Raw genomic sequence first — 16,444 nt, forward strand, 5'->3', positions numbered from 1 at the left:
ATTATTAAATCAAAGCAGATATAAGAAAGGCTTTTCTTTTTTTTTTTTTCGTTAAACACATTTATTGAATGTACATATTTAAATAAGAAGGGAGGTTTCTGTGACACATAACGAAGGTGCAAAACCCACTTTATAATATTTATAACCGAAAATTAACACGCTTCTTTGTTTGAAACGACATACAAATTCAGTTCCGCGTAGAGGTGCCAGACTTAGTATATTTAGTGAAGTTGCTATTTCGAGAGGCGTTCTTAGCCTTTATGGCTAGTAAAGAGGGCTCTTAAGAGCAATATTCAGTATTGACTCGATGAAAAACGACTACTTAATTAACGACCGTTTCACAAACGAAATTCCGCTCTTATTATTCGAAAGTGACACTATTAAAAAAACAAGAGGAAGTGTAATGAGGTAATGACAAAGGCAAACTGTTATTTGTCGACACCGTGACTACTTAAGATCGTCGATTCAAAACTTTCGAAATCTTAAAAGTTTCCAAGTGCCTGTATTTCATATTTCACAATTATGGAGCGCAGCTACGCATCTTTTACCATCGTTCAGGTAAAAGCACGGCTTGTCTTATTACGTTTACGAAAAGGATCAATAACGTCGCGGTTATGGCTCCCCTAAAATTACCGGTTCCTTCATAAAATTTGGAATACAGCAGCAGTTCGGATTTAATGAAGACCTCTTGTACAGGTCAGCCGCAGGCTGTACGAAACTGCAATTTTCATGCGGTCATTATTTGATGAGATAAGCTTGTATTTATCTAATTATATACAGGCAAGTATACACAATTGTGTACACACGCAAAAAATATATTGTGTACAAGGGTACCTGTTTTCGGGCGTTCTTTTCGAGAAAGTGGAACCAGTAAAAAATGCAAATTTTCGAATAATTATTCATCATTTTAAATACGCACATAATTCAGACTATTAATAAAACCCACAATCTAATTGAGACTATTTACTGAATGGAGAATTTCTCCATTGTGTATTATTTTGAGAATATTTATGCCATGTTTTTAGGCTCCTCCCATTTGACGGATCCCAATACACACAAATTTAATATCATTAGGGTTCCGTGCCTCAAGGAAAACGAATGTCATTAACGTACTTGTCTGCCAATTTGTCATAAGTACATCATTTTCTTAGGACCTATACCTTAAAAGCAGAAATTTTAAACGTGGCACAGTAATAAAACATTTCTATTGATCCTCGTCTTTACCAATTATTACCAACTGATTAGAAAATATTTACAAAATTTTTCTCATATATATTTATCCTGTGAAGTATCGTTTGAAAGTTCGATTGAGAAGCAATTTACTGCAAAAAATGTTTTCGAAATTTTAGAGATCATATTTATACCTGGTCCAAAAATATGTTTCACGTCTCTATTTTCGAAACAACTGAAACTAAATTTATGGAAAAACAGTAACAGGATACTAGATTTGATAGCTTTTGGGAAATTTGCAATATAAATAAAATAAAATAAATATGCCTAAATTCACACTTAAAAGAGTCGTATATAAAACAAATAAACAAATTTAAATAAATAAACAATTTAATTCATGGCCAAAAATGTGCCAAAAATATCATCCTTCTGTAATTTCCGAAATTTCCAAGTTCAAAAGTGAAAAATACGCAAAATTAGGTCACGTAGATAGTTTTGTAAAAAGTAAAAATGAGGAGACATTTTTTTTTACATTTATTGATTTAAAAAAAAGAAATAAATGTTTAATTTTTATTCCTATTTGCCTTCGAAGATCGGGGACTAAAATAAAACTAAACATTAAATGGTGAAGTAAGTAATAAGAGTGAAAAAATGAAAAACTTAAACTCAGATGTGAAAAAGTGAAATTGTATAGGTAGATTTCAATATGAAGGTTTTTGAACTTAATTCCTGCAGAATATTTTGGCATTGCCCTTCCGACTGTTTGTACAGGTTTCTAAATCATTGGATAAATCGTATGATCTGACATATGAAAATAAACGTTAGAGTGTAAAGGAAAAGGTGAATATACATATCGTACAAATTTAAAAATCGTGAATATAGACTAACCAAAACAAATGAAGCTGAAACCATCTGCTAACCATATGGCAAATTTGTGTTCTTATCATTAAAATGCCCTATAGCTCAGGAAAATTGCAACTATTTAGCCAAATTTATAATTCGATTTTGAGACGGCGTTTACTTTGGCTTCTTCTTCCAATTTTGATGATTTACTATTCGAAATATACACTTCAGTGTTAGTTCTAAACTTCCAAAATCAACACACTTGAATACTTGAACGTTTTTAAAAAGCAATAAAATTTTGCTTTTTAAAGCGGAGAACATTTATAAAGCAATAAAATGTTTACGTACCAAAACGAGAGAAAGCCAAATTCCTAAGAGAAATTCAACCAAACACGCATACGTTTTATAAAAATCAAAAATGCCCTTTCAAGTACACGTGGCGATTAGCGATTTCGTCAGTAGATCGAGCATAAAGAATGTGACAATATTAAGTTACGAATAAGTAAATGAAGTACGACCGGTGAGTAGACGTTTTTTTTTTACTTTCCCCCATTAAACTGACCACGTTACAGGCCATCTTTTTTACGGACGATTAAAATGAGCCATCTATCTCAACGATAAAATTGACGATCGTGCGGCGATTGCTAATTACTCGCTAATGTCATTGTTAATGTTTGCGGCAGATTTAATCACATCGACTAACTCCTAATGTAGAAGGTTTTTAACGATTCTGTACAACAAAGTATGATCGAGATGATAGTGACAAACTGACGGCGACGATTACAACCACGGCGGCCCTTTTTGATTGATGGCTTGGTTGAGTGACCGACCTGGAGTCGCATTTACTCTCCGGTCTAGAATTAGAAGAGCTGTTTCCAAAGCGGCGGCGATAGAGTATGTCGCGTTGTCGCGTCATCAACATCGGGCACATGCCGTCGGCGAAGCGTGCCAAAATAGCTCAGCTTATAAAGTGAACAGCCTGTCGTAATATTTGCTTGGGTCGTACAGGTTGTAGTAACGTAATATGCGGGAAGTGCGTTTGCCGTTGCCATTGTCTGTTGGCTGTTGGCGAGTACAAGCGAACATCTCACTTCGTAAATCGTTCTCTACCTAGTCAGATCTTGTCTAGACCAAATAACGCCCGTTTAATCTCGATTACCTACTTTCAATCGTATAATAATAATAATGGTAAAGGTCTAGATGATGGCCCCCCTCCCCGAAGGGGGTGGAGGGGGGGGTTGAAAGAGGAGGTCTCCTCCACCACTGTACCATAAAAAGTTCGTGGCGGTCTCACCCTGAATAAAAAGTTATGGGGGTTCAAAGTTAATAAATATGCCAATTTTTATACATTTCTAGGCATGTAAATATTTATATAGTCATTCTAAAACAATATTCAAAGGTAAAACTAATGAAAAACACATAAAAATATTGAGAAAGTTATATAAAACATTATTTAAATATCTGTATCAATAGGGTAGGTTAGGTTAGATTATCGGGTTTTGTTCAAGTGACCGCCCTCTTACGATCCCCCACCTCCACCCGCTTGAAAATATTTTTTTTATTGATTTCTATTTGAATTATAGTGTATGAAAATTGTCAAAATAATCAACTCTCAACCCTCATAACTTTTTATGGGGGTGAGACCGCCGCAAATTTTCTATGGGGTTTTACTCAGGCGACTACCCTCTTTCGATCCCCCCTACCCGAACTTTTTATGGTACAGTGGTGGGGGAGACCTCCTCTTCTAGACATTTACCATAATAATAATAATCTTACGATTACAATTAAAAGTAATTCCCTTCTTTTGTTATTTAATGAATGATCACTTCAGAAATATACAATGCCTTCTCGATATTCAAATTTACAAATGCAACTACAATACAAGTCTGTGTGCATGTTTGTATAACAAAATTAGCATGCTATTAATCAAACAAATGGATTTAAATAATCTTGTGGAGTTATTTAACTCTCCATTCATCCGTTTAGCTATTTATAAAAATGTCAACAATATTACTTTACCTATCTCGGAAAAATTAAACGGACAATTAGGTATTTAAATGATGTAGGTACCCCTTTTAAGGGGCAACAAACCAAGTTTTTATAAATGGACATATCTACGGCGTTACGTGTGAAAAAATTCCAACACTTTTCGAATCTACACCTATACGTCTTCTAGATACCTAACTAGGTTCCACTTTTATTAATTTTGTTTGTGATATGATGTGGATAATACACTTATTATATTTCAATTTCAAATACCTGCTGAGCTCAAACACGAGAAAGCTGAAGTAAATTACTTCTACTGCCGTCTTATTAATCGACCACTATATATTATACAACGTGGCGTCATCATTAAGTTAATACGTATCCGTTTTTTTTTGTTTATTGGATAATCATACACTATATTGCTGCAAATATGGTGGCTATTTAACATATTTTCACCAATTCGTAGCAATTTAAATACTTTAATATAGACTAATATATAATAATCAGAGACATGAATTTCTTTACAGTCTGTCCTACAGGAAGAATACCTGTGCAAATTTGCAAAAGCTGCAAAAGTCACTGAACTCGCACATGAACTGAGAATATTATTTTTACTAGGAAGTACAGTTCGGTCACAAAAAAAAAGACGACTCGTAGGAGTGGATAGGAACTGATTGACAAGTAATTGTACAAGTAAAAATTATTGTACCGACAGATTCGGAGTATCTACATGTAATAAAAACGATAACTTTTGGACAAGTACGAACCTAGGTACTACAAAATCGTTTGGTGTAGCTATAATGCGTATATTAAATCGTCAATTATAAAAAAGCTGTTCAACTTTCCCTCGTATACAGCATAGCCATTTAAGGCTCGGTCAAACAAGAGCGGATTGTTCGCGCGGTTAAACCAGTCTAGTCCACAGACGACAGATGACTTGCTGTAAAGTTCAAGTGAACTGGAATGGGTCACAAAACAGAACAATGAATAGAATATTTGTCAAATTGTTCTTGAATTTAAATGAACTCTAAGTGAAACGTGAAAGTCGCCGAATTCCTCCTTTTTTCATTTATTTTCTTTTGCGTCTTGTCTGACGCAATGCGAATGGGAGAAGCAATTTTTCTTCATGAACTGTTGAATTGAAAATAAGAAAAGAAAAAAATGAAACGGAGAAATTACATGATACACCCTTGTTAGCGACCGTTTTCGTACTGATTCTGACTGATCACCCTAACCGCGGGCAGTCTGCAGTCCTGTTTGACTGAACCTTTATCGTTAGTGTGATACGCGTTTATTATAAATAGCAATGTAACCGGTTTACAAAAAACGAAAAAAAGATACAAATGATTATTTATATCTAGAAGTGAAATTACAAAAAACTTGTTTAAACTTTTAAATGTTTCACCCACGTTGTAATTAGCGATCGACACCTTTTAATTCTTCGAGTGTTAATCTTATTTACATATGGTTTAACTCCAGTACTCTTATTACGATCGCATCGTTGATACTTAAATCAGATAAACGGCTATAAAATTGGTAAGGTACTTACTTTAAATCGCCCTTTCCAAATGTATATATATATACACGCGTTAATACGTTTTAATTTATAGTAAACCAAGTACAAATGTATAATTAACAGCATAGGTATGTACGTAAGTACTTATATTGTATACATGCCATATATACATTACAAATATGAAAATCAGTAATAAACGCGTTGAATTATACACGACTCGTTTCGAAAACAAGAATATAAAAAAAAAAAAAAGATCGATACCCTCGGTATTATTATTGCCAATAGTGCCACATGTTTTAAGAAATGTCACGTACATCTACATATGTAATAACCAAATCATAAATTCATATTACTTTCAGCATACATTCACTAGTATAAATTTGTTACATTGTTACATGTCATAGGGTCTTCAGCCCAAACACTGGTTAGAAGGCATTTTCACTCTTTATTGAACCAATCTTCGCACTTCACATCACTATTTGCTAGTAGCAATTCAGATCTGCCTCTACTCCTCTTAACTCCTGCTTTTAACTAGCCATGCAGATCTGCGAAGATGTCTTATCAACCTATCTACAGTATTCTTCTATTCCTTCTAATATCTCGTCATTTTTATGTATGAATCGAAAAATAACTTCAAAATATTCTTTAGTATGTAAATTTAGGTTGGGTTAGGTTACGGTTTCGTTAGATTGCGTGTATTTCTTTTGTAACAACCCATATTTCACCTCGACCCTTTCCGGATTCACCACCGAAAAACACTTTTGTAGTGTTGAACAAGTCATTCCTGCCCTTTCCACCCACTTTTGACTTTCTCACATAATACAAGTCATGCATGAGGATAGTACATTTACAATAATTCAATGGTAGCTACACAGCATTACAAATAAGTGTATATAGATATATTTTATACTATTATGAGAAGTAAGTAAGTTTACATGACTTTGTAACCACATTTAAAGTAGTTTTAGTAATAGATTTTAAATTTTCATTTTACAAGATCAATTGTATTGTGTAAATATGTGTGAGGGGACCACGGAACGATTAACCTCGTGAGCCTACTATAAAGAAGTAGGTACTACTACTGCATGATAAACTTCTAATCGATGTCACAGTTCAGGGGTCTATATAATGAGGCAGAGAGAGCACGTCACCCGCCTTACTAATGAGTCCAGGCGTGCTCTCTAGGCGAAGCACATACGGCAGATCAAAACAATATTTTCTCTCTCTTTGTAGGGCCTTACCATTCGCTAAAGAATTACAACAAACGCGACTTTTATCGATTTTAAATCCCAGGTAGCCCACCCACATCATAGGGTTGTCAGTCCTAATACTGGTTGGATACGCACCTCCGCTATTTCCTATCCTGAGCCAATTTTCGCATTTCCCTAAAACTAGAACACCCGTACAGAGTCGTCCTCCAAACACCTTTAACAAACTTGTTCCCACGGGACACTAAAAGTGGTTCTGATCACTGTTGCACCATCTTTTCTGAACGAATTGGATTACTGCTAAATACCCCCCATTCGACCATGACAGTACAAGAAATGAGTTTCTCGAATACTCAACCACACAGGCTTCATCAATTTCACGCACACGCAGAAGCAGCACTTCGAAACAGATAAACCTCAATTCTTCATCTCCCTTCTCGCCTTCAGCACATATCTCAACATCTTATAATGCTATTCCTCCTCATATCCTCGTTGTAATTGGATGGCGAGTACTAAGAAGACACTTTTTCTTCACGCCATACGCCCAAGTTCCGGTACCGTCCGCCAGGCGACGAAAGCTACGCTAATAACCGTTTTCCTACAGGCAGCGAAAAATCGATTCGAGTACTGTGCAAGAATTCAAACGCGACAAAAGAGGGGTGAGGATAAGACTCTTTTTTTGGGATCATTGTAAATATGAGGAAAGATAAAAGATACTCTTCTGACAAGTTTCAACATTTGAGGATACGACACACAACATGCATGTAACATAATTTGCCTTCTTACCATTGGTAATGATTGACTAAACTTGATTCCTTTCACTAAAATATCTAAAAATTACCATTTTCTGTGGGTTTGTTTAGTTATTTTATATTTGACATAAGGGAGTACTGTTGTTCTAGTTTTAGGGAAACGCGAAGTTTAGCTAAGGATACGAAAGAGTGAAGGTACGTGTCCAACCAGTCTTAGGACTGACGACCTTATGATGATAATGATGAAGGGAGTACTACAAACAATTTTAACAGTGTAGTATGGGAACATCACATCTATAAGATATGTATATAAGAACGAAAATTTTACTGCTCTGCGTTAATTGACTATGCTTTGTTTTAAATAGAAAATGCCTAAAACTAAAACTCAAAAAAACTAAATGATTTTAAATAGGTACAAAGTATGGAAATATTAGAATGTTTAAAATCTAAACAAATAGCTCAGGCCAAATAAAAGCCTTATCGCCATTTCTCTTTTCTAACCCAAAGTTCAGGTGTTAGAGAGTATATCTTCAGCCTTAATGACGAATCCAAACGGGCTAGAAGAAGTGGCTGATTTTAGATATCAGGAAGTCAGATAAGTTAGGAAGAAAGGAGTAGTAAGGATATAAAGTAGAGAATAGCGCAGGATCGTGTCGCCTTTAATAAAAAGAAGTCACTGCTATGCTCGCGAATTTAGAAATTCGAAAAAGGTTGTTAAAGGTGTATCTTTGGAGCGCGGCGTTGTACGGGTGCGAAACATGGACGGTGGGCGCGGCGGAAAAGAATAGATTAGAAGCCTTCGAAATGTGGTGTTATATGCGAATGATGAAGATAACGTGGGTAGAAAAGGTTAGAAATAAATAGGTTGGTAGGACGCCTTCTCAGGCATGAAGGTCTAGTCAGAGACATATTAGAGACAGAGGAGGGGTAGAGGTAGACCTAGGCTAGACTGTTCGCAAATAGTTAAGGATGTAGGTTGTTATAGTTTTAGGGTATTGCGAAGTTTAGCTCACGATAGGAAAGAGTGGAGGTACGTGTCCAACCAGTCTTAGGACTGACGACCTTATGAAGATGACTCAATATTACTCAATATTTCATCTGTTTTGATTAGCTTGCAATTTCCTCTGATTTTCCCGATATCCTATCCTCAAGCACGTGATTTTATGCACTAACAGACACCACAGGCCTCAATTGACACATACATCATAGATGTAGTTAGTGCTTACGTATAATGTGACATTGCAACAGCGTGGCGCCTAATCCAACACTCAATTTTTCTGTATTATCTGATCATGATATATTCAGAGGTGTAAATGAGTAGGTACCCACGGGGTACCTACACGCAACAAGGTTAAAAGTTCGACAGTAAATTAATTATTCTGTGTCGCGAGTGTACAAACAAAACAAAAAAAAAAAATTAAACGACAGCCCGTCATTGATATAATAAATCAAAGCAACGAATGCATTTTACAAATGATCTCTTAAGTAAAACGAAATGGCCTTTGATAAGATAATCATCAGTTGTCACTAAGATCTCTTTACAAGATGAAATAAAAGTAGATAAATACATGCATAGAGTACTTTGAAAAATGATCCTCGAGCATCTCATAAATATTACATAGGTAATAGGTACAAATATCTAACATTCCGTTAAAATGGTGATAATTGTAGCTGATGATTTGTTAAATATATGGGTCGATAACAAATAATTCTTATTAATGACATCTTTATTACGAAGGTGTGCATATGTATTTAATTTCTACTTGCCCATATTATGGATGTATCTACCTAATAAATAAGCCTTTCTGCAATTACGATTAATCATTAATTAACAACCGCGATCGACTAAAATCGATAAAAATGATTATGCACCAGAGTGCAAGCTGCACATATTTACTTATCTACATGCAGATAAGTAATATGCATCTTTTACTGTTCCATTTAATGCAAGTATTAATACTTTACAGCGGAGACAGTAATTAATTAGAAATAATATCTGGCGATAATTGCAGAATTCGTTCTACCTACACTCACCCATGAAATAGTTGTATTGGTTACGGTTCGTTTGGTATACTCAGTCGACTTATTTTTGTTTTTAATATAAACAACAATTAAGTCTGGAATAACAAATTATTGTTGATAGCAGTTATATCGTTCTATATGTAATTATATTTATAAAAGTATGTTAATTTTCCAAGTACGTCATTCTATGTTATTATTTTACCTGTGTACATTGTGCACACACATACAACGAGAGAAATTGTTTAAATTTTCAGTAATTATACTGACACAATAGCACGTCCTAATTCCAACACTATTGTCTGCCATATCCTTCCAGTGCGGATACATAAAAATTTGTTAACTTTCAAAAGCCGAACTGAAATTGCTTATGCCAATCGCTTTCTATGATTTTAATTAATCCGGTAAGTGACGTAACGGATACTGATTAGAAAACGATTACCTGTTACATGTTTAATTTTTCTTGTTTTTGACCACAAGGAGACAAACTTTTGAACAAAAATGAGATGAAAACAAAAAATTAACAGACAATCCAAACGTTTTGTTTAAAGAACAGAATAGGTGCATTTGCAAGAGTGAAAATGACACTTTCACTCGGAACTTTAATAATAAAAGCGAGAACGGCGGAGAAAAAGCGAAGCATGAGAATTAATCGAATTCTCCTAGTAGTTTTTTTTTTTTTCGTGGAGGGAATTGGCGAAAAGTCAATGCAGTAAGTAATCATAGCGGCAATTTAAATGCATATATAACATACAACACGCAGGTGGTAGTAATAATATCGCGGTTGCGTTCACCGACAATGATTTTGCAAGAATTACACTGCGGCCAAGAACGCAACGAAACAGTCTCTGCCGCTCTTTAGCCTTTAAAAGTTATTGAACTCTTTAAAATTGCAGGAAGTTTGGGATCGTATGTCCGTAAGTAGACTTGCAGCCATAATTTGGGACACATCGAACTGTTAAGTAGTTCTACCGCTACCACCATGATACCACATATTCTGTAATAGATTTAACAAATTCAACACTTGGTAATCATCTCCACACCTGTTCAATAACTCTTTTCGCACAAATTAACGAGAAAATCGACGTGATAAAAGACAATAAAACGGTATACACACTAATGGCGAATTGTGAACCGAACACAGGGATATTCTATTTACTATTACATCCAATCGTCTTTTGTGGTATAGGAAAGTTCGTACAATTTAAAGCCTTTGACTGGTGTTACACTTTGTTCAAAGCATTTTGAGAGTTTTCAGAAAAGCAGGTGATAGAATTTTCAGAAAAGTAGGTGATATTCTGAAGTAGACGTGGTTGAAATAACACAAACAATATTCGACACGTTTACCAAATTATGCATTTTCGCATGTGACATAAAAAGAAAAAAATGCCCACTATGAAATGTGTGATTTCCAGAGATGTGATTTATGTGGAATACTTGTATTTAAAATGCAAATACAAAATAAAAAATATTCATTTTTATCTTTGCATTTAAACACTTTTTTGAGAAAAGCATTTTGTATTCTATTTAAAGTAGTTTTCCAAACGTTCATTTATAAAATGCAAAATGCATTTTTGCTGTTAATAGTTCTGCTAGTATCATGGATCAAACTGTATAAAATGACGAATGAAAGCTGCTCACATTTTGGACATTGAAGGTATTAGAAGCTTAAAAAGGGGACAAAGAGACATTCCATGAATGTCTTCTAATTCTTTAACTGAAGGAACCCAAAAAATTGTAAAGTCCTTGAATATTGATAATCTAAAATGTTGGATCGATACTTTTTTCTGGGTTCAATGTCATGGTCCATGGAATTTTGAAGTTCGAAATTGATATCAGCACCTGTCAAATCACCACTTATCCTACCTTTAACAAGGAACTGTGAAATTCTATGAACTACGAGTAAACAGCCCGTAAACAATATCGAATTGACATACGCCAACTACAAAAACTAGAAGACATTGTGGTGTACTAATAAATGCCTATCATCCAAAATTCTTAGAAAACGATTCGAAAAACCACTAATTAGATGAACTGAAAGCTTAAGAAACTATGGATTCCATTTCTTTCTCGTATTACAATATGTAAAAGATCAGAAACAGTATGGGGTTGTAAGTATTTTGATATAAAATGATTGATGTTGATTTTACATCAATATAATTATTTGCAACCCTATTTTGGTTCTGATCTTTCACGCTAAACAAACTATTTTGGCATCAGTGCCCTTTTTCCCAATTGAAACGGGTGACAGGCAAATAAGGATGCATTTAGAAGAATTATTAGTTGCTGAACTGAAGAAACTATGACATGAAAATAGAGAAACTACATCTCAATCACTTCAAACAGAAAAATATAAATCATACTCAATCTTTCCACCTAGTGATATAGTGCAAACACCAGTATTAGTCTAGAAAACACCTGTAAGGTTTTCGTAAAAAATATTTTATACTTAAGAAATGACTAAAAAAACTAAATAGGTACCTACTACAAAAAAAGTGTTTTGAAAATACGTATTTTGCGTTTAGCATTTGAAATTCAAAAGGGAAATCTATTTTGTATTTTACATTTGAAATAGCAAATCAAAAAAGTATTCGCATTTTATATTTAAATACTTTTAAACAAACGATTTTACACATCTCTACTAATTTCTATGTTGAAGTGAACGATTCGCCTTACCTGTATGTACAGATATTTATGAACACATGTATATGTTCAAACGCAGCAGGTCAGCACGTGCGGGAAATGTTTAGAAATACAAGACATGTTACGAAGGTACTTCTGGCAATTTATTTACTAGATAATTTCCAAGGCATATTATAAAAAAACGCGCGACCTGTAAACTATGCACCTAATCCTTTACAATTTGTGTAAACACCGTAATAATTAATATCTACAGAACGACTTGTAAACAAAAAAAAGCCGATTTGATAGTCTAATCATGTAGGTATAAAAATGCAACGTCGGTTCTGAATTAGCCATTGTGTAAATAAATAAAAACTCAATATAGTGAATGAGTTTCTGAAATGTGGTGTCAAAATTCTGAACTCTCGGAAGCAGTTAGGTATGTATGTAGGTATATATTACAAGGAACAAATATTTACGTGAGATAAATACACTTTCAGCTTCTGTAAACGGAAAGACTCGTGATTGTTAATTAACCAAATATAAAACAGCGGAAATAAGTAAAATACTAAGAAATATTAAAATGCGAAATAACGAAATTGCCTGGTTTTACCCTTAATTAAACTTTATCACCGAGTTACCCATTTCGTAGGTAATTTAGGTTCGTTAACCGTATTCGAATAGAAAATAGGTGATGCGTGTGAGCGAATTGGGAAGACGATATTAGTACGTTATTACCTATAATTCTGGCAATAGTTTTGTTCGGAAGATTCTCCTAAATACAACGATATAGGCTGCCAGCGGGTAACCCTGTCGGGTATTGTTTAAAACACGATTGTTTAAACAAATGCCAAAAAAATAACTTTTTTATGGGGGAAACTTTTTTTTATATTGTTTGGTTTAATTTCGATAAAAAAGGTTAATATTTTCCGAGTTATGAATTTTTGAAAGTGAATATACATTAAAATCGCTATTTTATATTCTTCAAGAAGTTATTAAAAAGTATGTTTTTTTGGAAGCTAATATTTCATATGGATGTATTTAATAAATTGCACCAAAAAAAAAAATGTCTGATGCAATTTATTACATATATGTACATATAAAATATTAGCTTCTAAAAAAACATTTTTTAATAACTTTTTGAAGTATATAAAATAGCGATATTCATGCATATTCAGACTTTCAAAAATTCATAACTCAGAAAGTATTAACTTTACAAAAAAAACTTGAAACCAAAGAATATAATAAGAAAAATATTCCGGTCAAAAGAAGTTGTTTTTTGCCATTTGTTTAAACAATTGTGATTTAAATAATACTCGACCGGATTACCGGCTAGTAACCCTAAGAGAATCTTCCACACAAAACTGCGTAAAAAAATTTAATCCGAGTAGTTTTTTCCACTCATATTGGCAGGATTACTATTATATTATTATTAAAGTAGATCATGCATTTTTGTACTGGTTTTTCTTTTCTTGATGTACGACGGTTAAGTATAGCGATAACTATAAGGATTTTTTTCAAACAAGAGCTGCTTATCGTTCACGTTCACGTGAATGAAAACGGAAAACGAAATGATACATCGTGGTTTAGATGAATTTAACGTTTCCCAAATGCAATAAGAGCTTGCTTTTTTTAAGTAACAAATCGTACTGTTAACTGATATAGTACGCTTTTGTATATTCAAATTAAGTGTACATAACAGTCAAGACTATCGTAACTAAGTAAGTCATTAAATTTTAACGATAATAAAGGGTGTCGGGATGTAATCCATAAAATAGTCAAGTTATACGTTGAACAAAGATGAGCAGGGTTTTGTGAAAACTTACTGTAGACACTAGAATCGTCGGAAGTGCCGTTGACAGTGCCATCAGGTAAAAGTTGAAGATGCCGGTTCTTGATAAACATTTGGATTCTTCGCGCGGTTCCTGTAGAAAAAGAGAGGTTTGTGCTGCGTTCGCTTCTGACAGCGGCAGCGGGATCGTCTTCTTCGAAAGTTGACCTAGAGGACGACAGAAAGACCGGCGACGTCGGCGAAGAAGACGGTAGCCCAGGAATAGATTCAGGCAATGATAAGTTATCGCCAGTGTCAGTTTCGGCAAGGTTCAGCGAGCGATGGACTCTCTGGGGAGGTACGGCGCTGGCAAAAGCACACATCGTAAAAGCTAGCAGCCCCAGAAACAGCGCCTTCACCATGACTGGGACATACTGACGCACTCACTGTCACTTTCTGCCGGGCTGGTGCCCACCCGGCAGTAGCAACCGCAGGGCAAAGAACCAACACAACTGAACGCTCAAAGCGCTCATCGTCTCTCAATTACGACGCTCGGCGCCCGTAGCGTCGTCGCCTGCGACGAGGAGTATGCCGAGGCTTCGACAACCCACTGACTTCGACAACAGCCACACAACCACTGACTGACGATTGACCGGCTTCGGAACCTACTTGAGTACTCGACTCTCAGAGAGATAATATGAGCACTAGGTATCGCTAACGAACCTCACGAAAAGAAGCGCGACAACTTTTATCATAAATTGAACAAGGCGATACTACAAAAGTACAATCAGCCAATATATGACGGTTTGCAATTAAGATGAGTAGAAAAGTTCATTTAAAATGTCAATCAGCTAACCAATCTATATAATAATACTGCTTATCTAAAAGTCCAATTTCGAGGCGCGCGAGTTCCGTCATGCAACTAACAAAGCGCGGAGTTGAGTTTAGCCGGCCGCGTCCGTACGCGACTTTTCCCCCCACTGATTGGGCTTTTAAAACGTCGACGACCGAACCAATCTGACGAAGTTCTGTCTCAGACTTAGGGCGGAGGAACGAGCCTTGTCGACGTCCTCCACCGTGACGAACTATTGTCAGCGTCGGTGTCGCGACGCTACTTCTTTGCCAACCCCACAGGTAGTTTGAAACTTCACGTCGAATGCAGCGAACAAAAGGAAAACTAGATTTTTAGCGCCAGCTGTCGAATATTCTTAACGATGTGAACGAATAGATTTTAGCAAAATTTAATTACAAACTCGATTTAACAAACGTGTTAATATAAAGTCTTGGGTACAATAAAAGAAAACAACTCCAAAAATTCTACCTTACGACACGCTAGCATTAATTATTTATCAACCAACCGTTTTAGTAAGAAGGTGAATAAACTAACTTAATTTACTTTAAATACAAGGTCTTTTTTTATAAGAAACTTTTTTATATAATATATTTACTCATTTTTTACCACTGTTTGGAAATGTTTGAATCAAAGAAAGCAGGAATGGTTGAAAAACATTTCTAGCCGTGAATTTCTCTTTTGTCACTATTAGTTAACAAAAATAATAGACGGTCAACGTATCGTGAACACACCGTGTTGGTCACGTAGCTCTCTCGATGAGAGTTCGTATTACTTCAGCGATCGTTCTTAATTTAATGAGATCGGTCAGCCAAAACGCCTTTGCAAACGACAAAGAACGCGAAATTCTGTCTTTGCAACTTGCCGTGTTTAATATACACCTTTTTTTATACGTTCGATTATAATTCGTACAAGTTTCGGCGTCGATGGTTACCTGCCTACAAAATAGAGTATAGCACGCGCATGAATGAAACACATGTCTGCGCTGTATTTATCTATGATGTATACGTGTAGTAATGGGAATTTTTATTCAACTTACTGTTTTACTGATGTCAGCATTTTAATCCTTTTTGATAAGTATTTAAATATTATGCAAAGTTAGTATTTAAATCCATATGGTCCATGTATCCTTTGCCGATCGGTATTTAAACATGAAAGCAGGTCAGTATTTCAATCGAAGTGGTCAATCTAACTAATGTTACGTAACAAACAAGCTAACTATGCTAATGGTAAGGGTAATGATTTTGTCGGACAGGACTAGGGTTGCCACCCGTACTTTATTATAAAGTATTGTACTCTATTTCGACTGTGCGTAAGCTATACTTTACAAGACACATAAAGTACGTAAAAATACTTTATTTAAGGCCTTAAGTAAACATCGTAATTTTGTAAGCGATTATTCGAAATTCAGAGTATTTTTACATCAATAATATTGCACAGAAAAATGGAAAGCCGTATTTACGGAACAACCTGATTTCCCAAATCTGTTCAAAGTAGTGTCACTTTNAAAAAAGAAATAAATGTTTAATTTTTATTCCTATTTGCCTTCGAAGATCGGGGACTAAAATAAAACTAAACATTAAATGGTGAAGTAAGTAATAAGAGTGAAAAAATGAAAAACTTAAACTCAGATGTGAAAAAGTGAAATTGTATAGGTAGATTTCAATATGAAGGTTTTTGAACTTAATTCCTGCAGAATATTTTGGC

The 16,444-nt window shown here is 34.9% G+C and overlaps 1 protein-coding gene across 1 annotated transcript in view; it reads right to left on the minus strand.

Moving 5' to 3' along the window:
* Nucleotides 1-15,223, minus strand: part of LOC108733792 — a 118,093-nt gene extending 102,870 nt beyond the window's left edge. The window contains exon 1 of the mRNA XM_018465101.2: nt 13,943-15,223. Within this exon, the coding sequence (XP_018320603.1) occupies nt 13,943-14,309 (367 nt within the window). The 5' untranslated portion in view covers nt 14,310-15,223. The remainder of the gene's footprint in view (nt 1-13,942) is intronic.
* Between the last annotated feature and the right edge of the window lie 1,221 nt (nt 15,224-16,444).

The sequence above is a fragment of the Agrilus planipennis genome, unplaced genomic scaffold (assembly GCF_000699045.2).
Source record: "Agrilus planipennis isolate EAB-ADULT unplaced genomic scaffold, Apla_2.0 scaffold11, whole genome shotgun sequence".
NCBI classification, from domain to species: Eukaryota; Metazoa; Arthropoda; class Insecta; order Coleoptera; family Buprestidae; genus Agrilus; species Agrilus planipennis.